At 36.1% G+C, this 20,008-nt stretch overlaps 2 protein-coding genes across 2 annotated transcripts in view; one reads left to right on the plus strand and one right to left on the minus strand.

Moving 5' to 3' along the window:
* Positions 1-20,008, minus strand: part of LOC134250873 (universal stress protein in QAH/OAS sulfhydrylase 3'region-like) — a 61,173-nt gene that overhangs the window by 17,358 nt on the left and 23,807 nt on the right. The window lies entirely within an intron of this gene.
* On the plus strand, positions 1,718-19,308 carry LOC134250869 (plasminogen-like). The gene is made up of 6 exons (XM_062733216.1): positions 1,718-1,816; positions 10,689-10,928; positions 13,954-14,193; positions 14,528-14,755; positions 17,436-17,537; positions 17,807-19,308. The coding sequence occupies exons 1-6, from the start codon at positions 1,762-1,764 to the stop codon at positions 18,070-18,072; spliced, it is 1,131 nt and encodes a 376-aa protein (XP_062589200.1). The 5' UTR covers positions 1,718-1,761; the 3' UTR covers positions 18,073-19,308.

The raw sequence follows: 20,008 nt of genomic DNA on the forward strand, positions 1-20,008 counted from the left end.
CTAACATCACTGATATTTAACATGTTCGAAAAATGACTTATTAAGTTAAATACGAAATATGTCCGACATTTTCGATCGGACTCTCGCTATATCTGAGGACCTCAATATAAAGAGGTTGTCTTAGTCATTGTTCAATGTAATCAGTCGTCACCGATGTAGACGGATGTATGCTATACAGAACTCGATAACGAAAAAAGAACCTATATGTACTTCTTCTAATGCAGGAAAGTAAATTTTCAAAGAAATGTAAAATAGTTGCACGGGTCAGTGCAATGTAGAAACAAACAAAAATAAACGTAAATGCATTAAAATGTAAAGAAGGGGAAGGCAAGAAAATAGCTATTCCACGGCATTCCATGCCAGTGATATTAAAGGAATCAGGTGTATCGAATACGAAGAGTGTACCCTGATGCTGATAGTGATATTGAAAATGAAGTCGACGTTTTCTTAATTAGTGTTCAGCTTTAAGTGGAAGAAATAAGAACCACAACTTTAAATTAAGAGTGAATTTTGAAATTCATTTCCGGTAGTTGAGTGTGGTTGCTATAATACTACATGACCAATATTTTCAATAAATTAATCTATTAATGATTTAGATTCCAATGTTCAGAGATAAACAACTAGAGGTACTGTGAGCAATGAGCTCACTAAATGATATCCCCACCTCCCATAATGTCCATGTTTTGCTATATATTGTTTTACGGTAATGTGTAAAGAGGAATAACTCGCCGTATCAAATGTTATTTAGAAGCCGCCATATGTGACGTCATAGGTAAGAATATAGTGGCAATGTCTATGTTTTGCTATGGGAAACCTAAAATACGTGTCGAATAAAAATAGTAAAATGGGAGGTGCACAATGGCAATATGTAATAAAGATTCTGTGAAAGTTTCATCAAATTTCACTCAGTAGTATAAGAGGAGTTGCGGATAAGAGATGGGTACCCCAAAGCGTAACAGACGAACGGACGGACGGACATAACGATTACTATATACCCTCCCACTTTTCAAGCGCCGGGTATAATAACTAGACGTTTCAAACCGTACGCTCACCAACACTCTCAGTGCATCGTCACAGTCTTTAATATTTTAATATATTTTACGCTGTGATAGTTGGGCTAAGCGCAGGTATACCATTAAATACACAGTTGAAACATTGAACAGCTACTTCAAACATCAAGTGGCTCGATACATGTCTACTAGCTGTGACGTCAAGTGAACTCGTCAGAGCTCGTCGGACCTTACGGTGTCTTGTTGAAACTATAGACCTAGTTAGGCTTGTTCAAAATTTGACGAAAGATATTGTAGAGCATTTTCTTTTTGTTTCTAATATTTCTACAAACAGAAAGCCTTTTATTTTTTTATGTATTCATTCGCCATTATCACATGGAATCCTGGTAGCTTAGGAATTCTGGGAAGGTTTTACACAAAAATTTGCCTAACGTACATGTATATACAAAGTGCATTCCGAATTTTCTCTGCTCTTACACGTTGGTCTTTTGCGCTCGCCTCATATGCGTGTAACACTCGCTGCGCTCGCTTATCTTCTTTTTGTTTGAGAAAAATAGACCCCTTTTGTCCTGAGCGCAATCATATAACGCTTCCTATTCCTGAAATGGTTACAACAAACATTCTTCTTTATTCACCACATGAGTCGATCATGTGACACCCTACAATTACATCTTTAAATATACAAGCATTCTGTTTAAGCATCAAAAACACCCTTGTTTTTTCTGAAGACAGGATAAAAGAATCATTCAATATGGCAACAATAATCAGGATAATAATGTTTCTTTCAATGGGGCACCTGTCCTTGGGTAGGTAAAATACAGTGATATTGTTACTTAATTTTCAAGCTACAAACTGAAAAATTGATAGCAGTTGAAAATTCATCATGTCTATTATAAAGCTTTTTCTTAAATTACCACTTCATGTCAAAATCCCTAAAAGCCAATACGAGGGTTGATCCAAAAGTAATCATTATGTCACAGTCTCCATATCTATTGTATTTGGTGTCATATTTTCAAATACAATATACCAAAACAAGCACATATATAAATATAATTAACATTGAAACTTTTGTCTAATAATGTTAATATTGTTTTAAAGCAACTATTTTCACTTGATTAATAAAATTAAACAAATTTTAGAAAGAACAGGCTTACAAAATGTAATTACAATTTTATAGAACTGATTTTTTAACCGATTTTGAAATTGATATGTAGGTTGACGTCGTTATTGTGTGTTTTTGACGTTATGTTAAACTGCAGCTCTTAAGAAATGGATAATAAAAATGTTATTAAAGAAAAAGTAATTAATATACGCTCTTGAAATTTAAAACATAAAAATTTAAGAATATCTCCAATATTTTTATTATGCTTTCATAGAAATCTCTTGTGCCCGTTATATTTTGTAGTACATTTTTTTTTTTGCATTTTGAGATGCCCCCTCTGGTAACAAGACGGTAGAATTTTGTGTATCTTACATATAATGCACAATATAGTATTACTCATCATACATAATAGTTTTAACAAAAAGTCTATTGTAATATTTGTATAATTTGCTTTAAAGTGCTAAAAATTGGCTTTTTCCTGTATATAATCCTATTGTAAATGTACCTGTATTTTGAGACCTGTCCCTTAAGACTACCTGGACGGTAGATTTTTCCCAAACTTGGCATGTACGCTGAAGTTAATGTAAGTTATATATGGTATAAAAATGAAGAGTTTCGCTATTGTAGTGTTCACACAATAAAACCACAGACGGCCCCCTTAAATCAAATTAGTTTTATAGATGTTTAAAACATCGGGCATAGGGGGTGTCACCGCGTCACAGGTGAGAAAGACAAACATATTAAAAAACATTTCAAGCGTGTCTTATCGCCCAGAAATTTTAAAATTACTTCTAAAATACAATTCAGACAAAGACAATGTTGTTACCCGTACCTGCTTTTTCAGCAGGAGCCAGTGACCAGTCGGTAGATCATGAAAGATATCTAATTTTTCTTGAGTGAGAGAGGTACATGAACCTAGTTTAGCAAAAATATTTGAGGTTTGGATAAAATTAAATTGTGTTAATTAGCCTTCAATCATAATATTGTTAATTAGCCATGAAATCAGTATTTTTTAACATCAAATATTCTGTGTATTTTATAACAGAATGATATCTTTAATACGAAATCTAATCTTACATAACTAAAACCGATAGGTAAGGACATCAACTTTTATAAATATTTAATTAAAACTTTGAATTAAAAAAATAAATCATTTTGTAGCAATATATCTGAATGAGATGAAAAAAAAATATAGGGTGATTCATAAGAAATATTTTGAACATATGTTTTACTTTGCTTGGATCTTGTGAAGTTCATTTTGTGTTACGGTCTAAGACATACTTAAGTAAAACTTAGACAGGGTCTGAAATTGTGCCTAAAATATACTTATGACACTATGTAAGTCAAAAACTTAGCAAGCTTTATGGTTCAAGCCCCTGGGATTCGTAACATAAAGCTTTCTAAGTTTTTGACTTAGATAGAGTCGTAAATACGTTTTAAACACAATCTTAGAACCTACCTTAGTACTGCTTAAGTACTTCTTAAACCGTATCATAATTAAAGCAATTTTAGCTAAGTCTTAGCTTAGTCAAACTTTATATGTTCAAAGTATTTCTCATGAATCACCCTATTGTTTTATTTATGTATTTCTGCTAAAAATAATTCAGTTAGGTATTTAATTAACCCAATATTACAGTTTCCTTACCTATCGGTTTCAGTTAAGTTAGATTAGAGTTTGTGTTAAAAGTATAATTTTCTTATAAATTACATGTATTCTGAATATTTGAAAATAAATACTGCAAGCACGGTCACAAAATGGCAATTAGTGGTTCAATGTAGATACATTGCTATTGTTTATCACTCAATTGTGCGATGTTTTCAGTTTACCGTTTGCTGCTCTTTTGACAAATGGTCACTTGCATGCTTTGTTTTTCTCGCAGACATTTCAAGAGAACGAAAGGTTTATCTTCTTGAAATCGAAACTCTAAAAAGTACAAAACATTTTGAATTTTTTTCCATGTCAGCAAGCAAAGACAGTAGATGTTTTAAGATATATTGGCTATACTCATTTACAATTTGATCAAGGATGGGAGAAATGTTTTTCCCGATCTTTCAATAGGCCAAATTCTTTTTTTTTAAGGGTATGTGACGGGGGTCCTCCCTGTCACTGGCACTGGTAATTAATGACGATTGTTTTTATTTACATCGTTTATTTACATAATTACAACACAAGATATATTTATAAGAAATCACAATGTTCACAATACAAAATACACGTCCACACTCGTTGACTTTCAGACTTGTTCTCCTCTCTCTCTCACTCAGGTTCCCAGGGCCCACTTTTTCACACAAATCAATCTAGTGCTCACTTTCATCTCTCAGAACTCTATCACGCACAATAAACAACGATAACAGAAATGACAAATAAACAAATTATAAATTCATGCTTGTCCACTCGCTTTCTCTCTAACTAACTAAAATTACACTCTTGGGAAACAGAGCTACAACGCCTGCGCCGCGCACCTGCAACCTATCACTCACTCATTTACAATTAATTAACTAAAATCGGGCGATTGCTCTGTGACATACCTCCCCTCTTAAGTGTGGCGTCCCGACACACTAATAACATTACATGTAGTAGACTGATAATGACAATTTGATATCGCTTACAAGAATCACACATTCATAGATAAAAAGACCTTACTTACACACAGAAATAACAAAATAGTTTAACATGCATACACATTTCATGTTTTACCTTTTTTTTCTTAAATTTTTGATTTTTATCTTAACATTTTTTTTAAAACAAACGTTCATTTCAGAATTTGAAATACATTATATACATAACCTACGTATATACACTTCAATTATTTATTTCTTTGACTGTATAAAATCTTGTACAATCCTAAAGTCTTTGATTTCATTTTCACCTAACCACTGGGTGTGTCCGTTCTGAAACTGTACAAAATAACGTTTCTCCAACCGCTTGGAGTCGTTTCTAGACTGCATCATATCTAATACTTTGACAATGGGACCGTTGTCATCGGCCGTCTCGTCCTCGTATTCAACGTCCTCGTCCGGGATGTAGTCGTGATCAGGGCGGTCATTAGGATCAAGATACGGCTTCATCCTGTTAGCATGCGCTGTCAAAGTTTTTGATTTGTGATCAGAGTCCTGTAGTCTGTAGGTAACATTAGATAATCGCTCGATGATCTCGTATGGTCCGTGCCAATTGTGAGTAAGTTTAGGAGAGAGTCCAGGTTTAGTCGTTGGCGTGAATAACCATATTTTGTCACCTTTAATATAATGAGTCTCTTTCGCTGCGCGGTCATGATGTTCCTTCTGGTTTTGTTGACATTTTTGTAAGTTTTGTTTGACAAGCGTGTAGGCCTCTTGAAGACGGACTTTTGCCTCTTCCTTATAGTCGTCTGCTACAGCGTAAGAAAATGTTGGTGGACAGAGCGCGGCTTCAACGGGTAGAACAGGATCTCGCAAATGCATTAGGTAGAAGGGTGACTCTTTTGTAGACTCGTGAATGGCGGTCCTATATGCAAACAGTATGTATGGTATAAATGTATCCCAGTCGCGCTGATGTCCAGACACATACATCGACAACATCGTTGTGAGTGTTCCATTGAAGCGTTCCACTAGGCCGTTGGTCTCCGGGTGGTAGGCAATAGTAAAAGTTTTCCTGGTATTTGTTAATTTGCATATTTCCTTTATCAGGTTTGATCTGAAGTTCTTACCATTATCTGATAGTAGCTCTCTAGGCGCTCCATGACGACACACTATTTCCTCTACAAAAAGTCGCGCAGTCGTTTCTGCATCTGCATTGTTTACGGCAAATACTTCAGGCCATCGAGTCAGGTAGTCACTGAACACAATAATGTACTTATTGGACTTGTAGGTTGGCGGGAATGGTCCAAGGACATCTACAGCTACTCTGTCGAATGGTCCGTTAACTGCCGGTAGCGGGTTCAATGGGCACTTTGGTCTGTTTTTCGGTGATTTCTTGGTAGCACAGTCTACGCATGATCTACACCAAAACTCTACATCTGAATACATACCCTTCCAATGAAATCTCTCTTGGACTTTGTCATACGTTTTCTGGAAGGAGAGATGTCCTGCTGTCAGGTCGTCGTGACAGGCATACATGACTTCATCTATCAGGCTCCTTGGAACAGCTATTTGGCGTCTAATAGCTTGACGTCGTCTATGAGATCCAGGCTGCCAAAGATGATATAGCAGACCATTGTGTCCGAGTTCATAATCACCAGATAATATAACCGTTTCACGGGCTTTTGAAGATAATTCAGGCAACTCTCCCTTCTCTAAGTAATTAATGATAGCGGCTAGGAGAGGGTCATTTTTCTGACGGTCGCGGATGTCCTGATATGACCTTTTTGGTATCACATCTGCGTCTGCCTTAGCACAGGTGGCTGCTATAGGGGATTCGGCAGGAATTCGAGATAAGGCGTCTGCGTTTTGATGAACCTTTCCAGGTCGATGTTTTATGGTTATGTCATACTCTTGAAGAGTTAATGACCATCGCGCAAGGCGTCCTGCTGGATTCTTAATGTCCATAAGCCACCGTAATGGGTTGTGGTCAGTTATCACAGTAAATTTCCGGCCGAATAGATAGTGTCTAAAGTATTTCACACTCCACACAATGGCTAATGCCTCTTTTTCGATAACTGCATAGTTCTGTTCATTTGGTTTTAGACTCCTACTCGCGTACGCTATTGTCCGCTCACTATCTGGGCCTTCTTGGGCTAATACGGCACCTATACCAGTGTCACATGCATCCGTGTACAGGATAAACGGAAGTGAGAAATCTGGATATCTAAGAATAGGAAAGCTGGTCAAAGCTGATTTGAAGAATTCAAAAGCACTTTCGCAGTTATTGTCCCAAATGAATTCGACACCTTTCCTTAAGAGCTTGTGTAAGGGAGCAGCCTTACTTGCAAAATCCTTTACAAACTTACGGTAGTAAGAGATGAGTCCCAGAAAGCTTCTAAGTTCGCTCACATTTGTTGGCTTCGGAAAGTTGTGAATTGACTTTACTTTCTCAGTGTCAGGTGATATTCCGTCAGCTGAGACGTTGTGTCCAAGGAACGTGACCTCCGTTTTTCCGAAGTAACACTTCTTCGCTTTTAGCTTTTATCCCGAATTTTCGAATTTTAGCACTTCCTCAAGTCTTTTGACATGGTCGGAAATAGTTTCCGAGAAGACAATTACGTCATCTATATACACAAGACACGTGTTCCACAGTAATCCGGAAAGCACAGAGTCCATAAGTCTCTGGAATGTTGGCGCACTGTTACACAATCCGAATGGCATATAATTATATTCATAATGCCCTCCAAAGAAGGAAAACGCAGTCTTTTCTCTGTCACATTCCTTAATGGGAACTTGGTGGTATCCTTAACACAAATCTAAGACACTGAAGTACTTGGACTTATTAAGTGCATCCAGCATTTCGTCGATCCTAGGGAGAGGGTAAACGTCCTTTTTGGTGACTTCATTTATTTTACGAAAATCGATGCACATGCGAACTTTGCCATCTTTCTTCGGCACCAAAACAATTGGGGCGGAGTACGGACTCTTAGACGGTCGCACAATTCCATTAGCGCACATTGTTTCTATCTGGGATTCCAGTAACATCCGCTGGCTGTGAGGAATCCTATAAGGCCTCAAGTGAATAGGTTTACTGTCCCCTGTATCTATAGAATGTTCAACTAAATCTGTCTTCCCTAATTCATTATCACTGAAAGCAAACACTTTTCTATACTTATCTAATACCTGAGTAATAGACTTGCGTTCCGTTTCACCTAAATCACCTGATACATAGAAATCATCTATCTCTTTCTCACCAGACTCAACACTCTCACTTATCTCAATCCCATTCAAGTTCTTGTAATTACATGCATCTTGCACACTTTCGCTAGTCGAACTTGCATCAGAAATAAATGAGATACATTCATCATTTATATATACAGAATCATTTGCAACATCAATATAGCATGCACAGTCCTTCAAAATGTCCAAACCTAAAATACAATCATACGGGAAATCACGAGCAACAAATGCATTATATACAACATCGGTTTGTTCACCAATTCTTAGCCTAAAGTCACACTTTCCAACAATATCGACACGGTTTCCCGTTGCCGATGTAACACTAACTCCTCCAGCCGGCACCATACCACTCTGGTTTGCGAATGCTTCATTTATAATCGTGACACTAGATCCGGTGTCGACCAACATCGCAGCACATTTTTCATTCACATATCCTATAATTTTGGCGGTACAAAATTTAGGATTTAACTGACAAGAAACAATATTTTCACATACATTTTTCACATTTTCAACACTTTTTTCACTACTTCCGGAAGAATTATCCTCTTCTCTTTTACGCAACCGGCTGTGTCTAGGAGGGTATTTTAGATCCTCTAGCCCTTTACCTCCACACAAAAGGGCGGACTTTAGTTTTCCGAATTGGCGCTTTTTTGTTGCTCATTACAACGGACTGCTATGTGTCCTACTCTACGACATTTGTTGCAGATTGGTCTCCCGTCTGTCGTCCTAAGATTTCGGTCCGGTCTGGGGCGGAATCCGAATCCTCGGCCTCTTCCTCCTCGGCTTCCTCCACGGCTTTGTCCTCGAGACGGAGGAACAAATTGCTGTTTAGATGCGAATCTACCGATTTCAGTCGCCATTACTGACACCTTGGCGGTCAGGTCTGCGAGTGACTTCTCCAGCTCTTCCGTTCTCGTAGGAGCGTTCGACATAGATGCCACATTTCCACTGGCCATCGGGGCATCTGCCAGGAAGTTGATACACTCTTCCCTCTTCGCATGCCTAAAAGCTTCCTCAAACGTCTTAGGGTTAGAAAGTAACACATACCTCTTGATTTCGGGCCGCAATCCTTGCACGAAATGCTCTTTAGTGAGGGTTTCCTTTTGCCTCCCAGGCATGTCCATATAGGCACGTGTAGCAAGCTTCGTTATGTTCGCCGCATAATCTTCTACGGTTTGCATCTCTGCCTGTTTGTATCCGAACAAGTTGGAATAATACAGTGATTGGAGTTCTTTAGGAATAAATCTTTCCCGCAGAGCGTCACAAACAGAACGATAGTCATCTTTCACATCGTCGTCATAATAATCTGCAGCTTGATCTCGGAGGAATGCAGGTATCGTTATGCATTTTCTTGGTTCGGTCCAGAAATTAGCTCTGGATATCCGATCGAAGTTCTTAATCCACGAATCAAAGTCCTCGTCGAGTTTCCCATAGAATGGGGTAGGCTTTATCAGGTTGGACGACTGTCTAACTTCAGGCATGGCTTCGGGAATAACATCCTCAATTGGCTCCTGTCTCTTCTTCCGTGGCATCTTCACAGTATTTGACCAAGAGTTAATTTTCCAAAGTATATGTTGACATAGTTAAGATAATCTAATCCGACCGCTGGCCACCATAATATGTGACGGGGGTCCTCCCTGTCACTGGCACTGGTAATTAATGACGATTGTTTTTATTTACATCGTTTATTTACATAATTACAACACAAGATATATTTATAAGAAATCACAATGTTCACAATACAAAATACACGTCCACACTCGTTGACTTTCAGACTTGTTCTTCTCTCTCTCTCACTCAGGTTCCCAGGGCCCACTTTCTCACACAAATCAATCTAGTGCTCACTTTCATCTCTCAGAACTCTATCACGCACAATAAACAACGATAACAGAAATGACAAATAAACAAATTATAAATTCATGCTTGTCCACTCGCTTTCTCTCTAACTAACTAAAATTACACTCTTGGGAAACAGGGCTACAACGCCTGCGCCGCGCACCTGCAACCTATCACTCACTCATTCACAATTAATTAACTAAAATCGGGCGATTGCTCTGTGACAGGTATAATGGAAAAAAGAACAATATCAAGTGGAAAATGAGTGATAACTGTGTTCTAAATTTGATTTTTCTTAAAGGAACGAATATATAATCTAAAGAGAGAGAGAGAGAGAGAGAGAGAGAGAGAGAGAGAGAAAGACAAAGAGGAAATAAGAAAACCGGAAAGCTTGGTTAACAATAAACGGCGAAAAAGAGAAAATAATTTTTAAGAATTTTAGAAATAAAATTGAATGTTTAGATAGCTTAAAGTGCTTGAAATAACCAAGTAATGATATATTACAACACTTTTTGAAATCACATTTTTCTTTTGATCCATTCGAGTTGCTGTTGGCGTAATTGTTATGAAAAATGTATTCTTGAGACATAAAATATTTCTTTCGTAAGAGAGGCATTTCAAGTTATGGGTAAAGAAAATGTTTTATTATAACTTTTGAGATAAAAAATAACTGTATTAATTTATTATAATAATGTTCTGTTAAATGATAAACAAGGCTTTACAGGACTTTCCGAAGAAGGGATAATATTTAAATAAGTTTCTATTGATGCATTAGATGGCCATTTTATTCATGATAATTAATCAAATCAGTTTTCTTTCCCTTTTATCATGTATATTGCTTATTTAAAATAGTACAAAACCGTATTTAAATGCAGATATTCAATCAAAGCAGTTTTGGCTGTAAATGGGTGTCGATACTTTCTTTCTATGCTCTATACTAGGACAGCGGGAGTGCAAAATGACAACACTGGGTATGGAGTATTTTGGAAACGTGGATCAAACGTTGTCTGGGAAAGAATGTCAAGCCTGGGTCTCGCAGTTTCCCCATAAGCATAAGTATAACAATACCCTAAAGAACAGTAGGAATTACTGCAGAAACCCTGACAGAGAACCACAGGGCCCTTGGTGTTACACTACGGACGAGGAGAAAAGATGGGAAAACTGTGGAATACCACTATGTCGTAAGTTATACATGCTTTGTTATGTTGTTTAACGTTTCACTGAGAATTTCACTTATTCAGAAACGTCATCTGCTGTTAAGATCTTGTTTAAATGTTCCTTACGCTCGCAGCAGTGAGGAATATTAAAAATGTCATCCCAAAGATCTGCAACTGCCATTCAAAGTGCTGGACTCTTAATAAGAAACAGTCGCAAAATGTTCCTTGTGTTCAGCGTTTTAGCCTTGTCACAGCACATATGGACAGGGATCAGACTCAGGACCTCCCAATATTCCCGATCAAGGTTCAAACATGTATGATGTTACTGTTGAAATCACTTTTCTTTTGGGATCAAATTTTCGAGGTTTGAGGAAAAATATTTGTTTGTAAGGATTCGATTTCGTGGTCGGTTTTTCTTTGGTAATGATGCAATGCAATTTTGTGGTGGTCATTATATTTGTATGAATCAGAAAATATCTGGACGCTCTTACTTAGTAAAAACGAGTAAAGTGAAAAGAAAATGATAGTAATTATGTTTTCTCCCTTGTTATTGTTGTTAAGTTTTCTGACATCGCACATTTTGATGGTATTTTAAAGTTTGAATTTGTTTTCCTACTTTTCTATAGGCCGACAGAATTTTAATTTTAACGCTTAATTAATAAGGGAGTATAAAAATAGGAACAATATCAGATTGACAAAGAGTTATACTTGGATAAGAATTAACCTTAAATGATCGAATAAAATATCTAAAAAGAGAAAAAGAGAAAACAAAAGACACAATGGAATAAGAGAAAAGAAAGCTTGACCGACAAAAACAGAGAATATATAAGAATTCTTTGGGAGGAATTTTGAACAATTAAATGGAATTTTGATAGCTTTAAATGCCTGTAGTAACCCTTAGCACTAATATGACACAAAAACTCTTGTAAACTAGAGGTACTGTGAGCAATGGGCTCACTAAATGATACCCCCCGCCTCCCGTATTGTAATAACGGCAAAATCCATGTTTTGCTGTGGCCGGGAAACCCAGAATATAGGAGTGCATAATGGCAATATGTAACAAAGATTCTGTGAAAGTTTCATTAAATTTCCTTCAGTGTAATGAGAGGAGTTGCGGATAAGAGATGGGTACCCAAAGCGTAACAGACAGACGGACGGACATACCGATTACAGTATACCCTCCCACTTTTCAAGCGTACCTAAATATTCAATGTTGCTATAAAAGTAATTTTTACGAAGAAACTTGAAGAAGTGTTTCTCTGGGATATATATAAAATATTTCTGCAGGAAAGGAAATCCTCTTTCACCTGATTTTAAAAGAAAAGTCTACTTTTGCGTTAATTAATGGCTTTGTTTATCTATTTCATCGCAAATTTGTTTTTTTCAAATGATAAACAATGAATTATAGGTTTCCTTAAGAATGAACACTGTTTAAATATGCCTCTATTGTAGCATTAGATGTCCATTTCATTATACCCTCGCTTGAAAAGTGGGAGGATATACTGTAATCGGTATGTCCGTCCGTCCTTCCGTCTGTTACGCTTTGGGGTACCTATCTCTAATCCGCAACTCCTCTTATACCACTGAGTGAAATTTGATGAAACTTTTACAGAATCTTTATTACATATTGCAATTGTGCACTCCCATTTTACTTTTTGATTCAACACATATTTTGGGTTACCTGGCCACAGCACAAACATGGACTTTGTTCATCAGTTATAACCATATGGGAGGCGGGGGTATCATTTAGTGAGCTCATTGCTCACAGTACCTCTAGTTGATGATGAAATGATGAACAAAAAAGATTTCTGTCTTTTATAGTGCTCACATAGTTCAAAACATTATTAACAAGAGGGTCAGGGGCCACATCGCTCACCTGAGCACATTGACTAGGAAAACGCACAAATCAGATCAGAACTGAAAAGTTTACCGGGGGGGGGGGGCTTGAATTTTAAAACTTCTTGAGAATGCCTTCATTACAATTCTGCATATGACTTTGTGAGATAGTTCTTGAGAAAAAGATTTTTATAGATTTTTTTTTAACATTTTGTTTGTATACATGTATATTACTTTGTTATATTTGAATTTGACTCCCATTCATTTCCCTCCCTACCCCAAAAGGTACTCATGACTTGAACAAATTTAAATCTTCAATACATGAGGATGCTTACATGTCAATATGACTTAACATAGTTTTTCTGTTATCATGGCTTTGCAGTAATTGAGAAGATATTTTTTAAAGATTTCCCTATTTATTCCTATGTAAAGATTTTATCGGCCATTGTGGCTCCGCCCTTGCCCTTGGGGCCATAATTTGAACAAACTTGAATGTACACTATCTGAGGATAATTCAACATGAGTTTCATCTTTCCTGTCCCAAAGGTTCTTGAGAAGAAGATTTTTAAAGATTTTCCCTATATCTTCCTATATGAAACTTTGATCGGCAATATTGCCCGACCCTACTCCCCCCCCCCCCCCGGGTCATGGTTTGAACAAACGTAAATGTACACTAGCTGAGGGTGATTCAACATGAGTTTCATCTTTCCTGTCCCAACAGTTTTTGAGGAGAAGATTTTAAAAGATTTTTTCTATATATTCCTATGTAAAACTTTGATCGGCCATTGTGGCCTCACCCTTGACCGAGGGTCATGATTTGAACTAACTTAAATTTACACTACCTGAGGATGATTCCACACGAGTTTCATCTTTCCTGACCCAGTGGTTCTTGAGAAGAAAATTTTTTAAATATTAATTTTTCAATAATTCATAATTATCTTCCCTTGGAAAAGGGTGTGACCCTTTATTTGAACAAACTTGAATCCCCTTAACCCCAGAATACTTTGTAGCATGTTTGGTTGAAATTGGACCAGTGGTTCTTGAGAAGAAGATGAAATTGTCAAAATTTAACAACGACGACGACAACGACAGACAATGGACAAATTTTGATCAGAAAAGCTCGCTTGGGCCTTCGGCTCAGAAAAAGCAGAAATAGATACATCATAGTTGTTGTTAGTAGGTGTTGATAATTTTGTTCTTTACTCTCTTCCAGGACAAAGGGAGTGCAAAATGACAACACTAGGAATGGAGTATTTTGGAAACGTGGATCACACCTTGAGTGGAAAAGATTGTCAGTCCTGGGTCTCGCAGTTTCCCCATAAGCATAAGTTTAATAATACCCTAAAGAACAGTAGAAATTACTGCAGAAACCCTGACAGAGAACCACAGGGCCCCTGGTGCTACACGACGGACGAGGAGAAAAGATGGGAATACTGTAGAATACCACTATGTCGTAAGTTATAAATATTTCGTTATGTTGTTAAACGTTTCACTTGTTTAGAAACATCATCTGCTGTTAAGATCGGGTTTGAATGTTTCGTACGTTCGCAGTAAGAAATATTAAAGTTTCATCTCAAAGATCTTCAACTCCATCACTAGTGCTGTACCCTCAGTAAGATAGAGTCACTAAATTTTCCTATGTTCAGCGTTTTAGGCTTGTCGCAGCACATGGACAGGGACCGAACTTAGAACTTTCAACATTAAGAAATCAACTCCTAATCTACAATATTTGTATACCTAGAGTTATTGTTGTGATTTTTATTTATATTTCATTTTCCTTTATTTAGCCATTACAAATGATGATTGTTATGAAAAGGGTAGCGGATTTATGTACACGGGAAAAATTGCTGTCACAGAGACGGGTTACGCATGCCGACGTTGGGATTCAGAAGAGGCTTATGCAGTTTTTGGAGAGTTAGAAAACTATTGCAGATCGCCGGATGGGGCAGAATTTCCCTGGTGTTTGTCTACAGCTCCCGGTAAAAGATGGGAAAGATGCAACATACCTGTTTGTGGTAAGAAGTGATCATATGCTATCCTTTACGCATCAAGAGACAGAGTAACGTATTAACTGCAACACATCTATCTTTTTGATTAGGAAAATAATTGAGACAATCATACAGATTTTTTTTAGTAATTTCAGATAAGTGAACACGCCTCCTAACCGCAAGTTTTACGACTGGAAGTTTCTTCTAATCCCTGATTGGTTGCTCGTGCAACAGACTTCTTCCGTGTCAATGTTGATAATATGAGTTGACCATTCACACAGCGGGATGTGAATTGTTAACGCTGGATGAATCTGTCGAAAAAGATCCTGACGTAATGCCAAACTTCACACTTAACTGAAATTACTAATAAAAGTCCTCCATACAATCTAAATAAATTCAATTCGCAGAAGGAATTCGATCTACATTTATTTTGAGCATTTATTATTATTACTACTACGTATTATTACATTACTATTTATGTATATTATTATGTTTCTTTGTATAAGTTATTCTGTATATTAATAGCCATTCTCTGTAACCACTTAAACTTCGTTGCCACGCATGGTCACCGATTTTGATGAAACTTCACCCATGCTTAGTACTTGACACCAGAAACAAATATCAAACAAAATTTCGTTGCTATGTGTCTCGGTTGCTATGGCAACAGCCAGAAAAGTTTGAAAAATCGAGATTTTCAGCCACTTTAAATCTTGACCGTGGCTTAATAAAAACTAGAAAAAGCATACAAACCATTCTCACAAAAACATGACACCTTGATGTCACTTATACTGTAAAGAAACTGTTTAGAATATATCTCTAAGTAAGTGGTAACCAAGGGTACATTTGGTATACATTTAAAATGCTGAAATATGCTGCAAAACACTCCGTATTCACTAATGGTAGGTGTTACATGCTCAAACTCAATCAACGACTTAAGAAAAACAATGAAAATGTTTGACCTTAAGTATATAAGTATGAGCAATATTATTCTCTAAATAACTTTCATGGTTGCCATGGTAACACAGTGTAACCATGCAAAACCAGTAACTAAGATTGGGTTAATGATACTGTCTTGAGGAAAAACATGAAAATTCAAGATTGGCAAATATGCATCCTTAGGACCTTGCAATACCAAAACCATAAGAAAAATTGGGTATAAATGCTACTTTGCAGTGTTACCATGGAAACAAAGTACCAGTGCTTAAAAGTGAATTATTTTTCGCTGCATTAAGAATTAAATTGCCATTTAATCAAGAAACAAATTAAAGGACTCAGCTTGAAAAGTACTTATCTGTTAGAACTGAAGTTGAATATCATATATTGATAAAATTTGATGAATAAAACAACACTGTTGCTATGGTTACCAAGAAGGGAAAATGTTCGATTTTGTGAACTTTATATCAATATTAAACCCTGTGTGCCAACTTCTTGCATCCACTTAGAGATTGGATGACAGTCAAAATTAAAAGTCAAGTTAGCTGTTTATAAATATCAATCATAAAAGTTTTGGGAATCTACATTTAAGGGTACGTATCCAAGGAAAGAAAATATTTTTCAGGTTTTTAAGCATATATTTTCTGCTTATTTCCATAGCAACACTCTATTTAAAGAATCTAATCTGAATTTTTTCAAATGGGAAAACTTGGAGCACACCAACATCTTATAAAATTGATCATTAGTTATGAGGAAATGTGCTTTTTTTTTAAAGATAGGATCAGATTTAAACATACAGAGTGTTACTTTGAAGGCTCCCTGTGGTATAAAAACCTTGGCAACCATTGCCAACCAAAATGAAATATCATATTTTGTTCTTGGTATATGTTTCAAGGCTTTTTTTCTATTATTTGGTAACATTTCATCCTATAATTGCTTTTTATTTTTACGTGTATGACTTTATAAAATTCAATGAATATTTTTTTTTACTTTTGAATACTTTGTTACCATAGTAACGTATGTAATAGTTGATTTACCAAACATGTTCATCATGCATTTGAGACATCTGACCTTCAACTATTGGAAACAGTCACTGCCAATTGTTTGCTTTGCCGCAAATGTTAACTGGGGGGCTCCAAACATGTTAAAAAATGCCATTTTCCGAACTTTAAGACATGTTGCCATGGTAACTATAAAACATAGCAACCAATTTTTGCCTGATTTCAGTTTAGGGTATCAATGACTTTTATCATAGAGAGTCTGGAGAAATTCTGAGACTATGCGTGCCACAGCTCCTATATAAAATTTCAAATCATTACAGAGAATGGCTCTTAATCTTTACATTAAAGCGCATGATTCGAATTCATAACTGTGAAGATGGGTATGATCTCTGTTGTGCATGTCATAATTTCATGCATTTGACTTTAACGAGGCCGAGTCTAATTAGACTGCGAATGCCTTTGTGCAGCTTTTTGATTTGATGCAGTCGTAGGTACGACATAACACCTTTACGGTTTCGGAATTTTTATACAAAGCTGTTATCAAGACAATAATTTAGGAATAAACGTTGAAGTGGCACTAACGACGTTACTGTTTTACGGTTCTTTAAGCAATGCATGACACTAAAAATGACAGATGATTCGCTAGAGTATTCAAGACGTCCTTTGACATTTCACATTTCACTTAAAACCTCTTTCAGCATAAAAAAAGAATGTAAAATGACTTCTTGTCTTGAATTTTTTCATATTATTACATACTTTTCAATTTGAATCAGGGCAATCAACAACAAATAAACCAAAAATCTCAACAACTGCTCCCTCAAGCACCACATCGTTAACATCTCAAGGAAATCCCGAAATAAAGCCAGCAATACAGGGTAATTGACTACCTAGTTCAAAGTTGAAAATTGCAACATGGAAAATGAACAAGTTAAGATTAAATTTGGAGTTTCCAAAGTGAAAAATATCACGTGATACTACATGTATTATGCTTACGTAGCTTAGACAAATACAATGCAAAGAATGCTTAAAACTTATCTGTCAAAATTAATTAAAAAAATGATCACTTTTTTGTTTTCTTTCAACAATATTTAATATTAGACTGCACCATTCCAAAACTTTTAGGTCTTTAAATTTCTACTTCTAGGCCATCTTCTGACAGAGAACATCTGCACTCAAAACAGCAACAACAACAATAGAAGCTTAACCGCCGACCTAGTCATCGCAGTGTTTACTCTGATTGGTGTTTTAGCTGCTGTTTTCTTTAGTCTGTATAGTGTTATTGTCTTAAAACAGCTAAAGCTGCAAATCATGAATCAGAACTCTAACAGAGAAAAAGATGTATACACGGTAGATAACGCATATATGACAGGATTTTCCGATATGCAGCCCATAGTAGAAAGTCGTACATAGTTAAAGTGCTATCAAAAATACTGGACAAAATGTTATAGGTGATCCATTTATATAATATGTTTTACATACACTTTATCTTAGAAAACAAAATATTTTAGTATCCTATTTTATATTCAAAGTTTGAAAATCAAACATTAGATGTGATAAATTTGTTTGAAAACTTGCTACGAATTCTTCATTACGGTCAATCTAAAATTCACCATGTTGGGTAAAGACCCCATGATAAGATTTTTTTCAGAAGAGTAAATTCTTGGCAGCAAAATGATTGCCAGCATTCTGTAACTCTCCGCGAGACAATAAGGACCCTACGGTGGAGACCCACGTTGGCTCTAAGGTTTGCAAGGCTATCCCGAGAGATCTGTTGTCATTCCTCCTGCAACGCTATGTGAACATCCTGTCGATTCTGGAGAAGTTTCAGACGACATGAAATGCGTGGTTTAAAATGTCCTATGCAGGTCAATTAGGTTTAGGTACAGATATAATTGATTACGATTTAGACTTTTTGACGTCTTGCATTATCGTTCATTATAATGATAACTCCACAAAGTACCTGCAGTACGTATAACAATAGTATGAGGAATATCATCCCAATATTTTAAACCCATCAGTTAGCCTTAAATAATGTACAGATCAGTTTTGCAGTCTGACATCAAGGAGGTAAAAGAAATCGCAACTTGCCTCAGGAGAGAACAGTACGCTATTGGTAATTTTAGTGTTCTGTGATACACGAATTTTTAATACAGGACGTATGGCTCATCAACAAGTCTTGAGATTTTTCATGAAGTTTGTTTCAAACTGTCTGGTTGAAATCCGTCTACCAATGGCTCTCTAAGAGCATTTTGGAAGCAATGCTCTTTGCAACATTGGCTAAATGCCGATCCTCATAGCCTGTCATACACCTGATACGTTCAGAATTTAGCCTTCTTAAACAATTTCCTGTCTGTAAATATCTGAGTACGCTTTGGAAAACTTAAAATCTTTCTGCAACGTGACGTTGCATTTTGCCAGCTTCTAAGATTCCTACTGCGCTGGAGCAATTGTCAATGCTCAATTAATTGTCTCTTCATAGCGTCTTTATATCAGTTCTGGCCAGAAATACTGAAACTCTCTTATGTTCACGAAAGAAAATCATAGTTCCACTTACGTTTTAACACTAAGTACTTTCTTGAGCAATATGCCACAAAACTCATCAAATGCATGTTAGTTAACAATAGAGTAGCATAAATGACATGTTTTTATTTTTCAGCCTTATTGTCACAGAAATTCAAAGGTATGAAAAAATGTTTATAAATACAATCCCCTATCTTATTTTGTCAAGTTTATATACTTATATTTAGTAGTTTATAGTGTCAATACGTTTATATTAAGCTCTCCACATATCTATAGTTATACATTTTTAATTCCGGTATGATTTCTTAATTTCTCCATCAATGATTGCTTTATTTCACGATTTACCTATGAATGTAAAATGAAGCTTATGAATTCTTTATTCTTGAATTTTTTTTATGAATTTGTTCATGTAAATAATTCCTTCTTGAATAGATACGCAAACAATTGGACATTTATTGCTTAAATAAGTATTAACTTAATCTTGAACTCAATCTTTCATACATGCTACGATCCTTAATTGAATAATTATATTTTCTTTTTATAATATTACATTGTACATCGTAAGAACTGACTTATGTAAATAGTCTTTTTTTATTTCAGTTTAAGTAAAGTTTTCACAAAATGTCTAAAAACTAATTATGACTACTAGTTTTTAAAAATAAGAAATTGTCAGCAGTCCAAAGAGTTTGGGTTGACATAATCAGTCTATAGGGGCGTATCCCCATGTGTATCTGCTCAAGCCACTTATACTTCCATGGGACCGTTCCTTGGTCTTGTATGGTTTTTGTATTGTTCGTATAATTTATCATGAGTGTAGGTGATGTTT

The sequence above is a fragment of the Saccostrea cucullata genome, unplaced genomic scaffold, assembly GCF_032062105.1.
Source record: "Saccostrea cucullata isolate Sc308-1 unplaced genomic scaffold, CSIRO_AGI_Scuc_v1 ctg15, whole genome shotgun sequence".
Taxonomy (NCBI): Eukaryota; Metazoa; Mollusca; class Bivalvia; order Ostreida; family Ostreidae; genus Saccostrea; species Saccostrea cuccullata.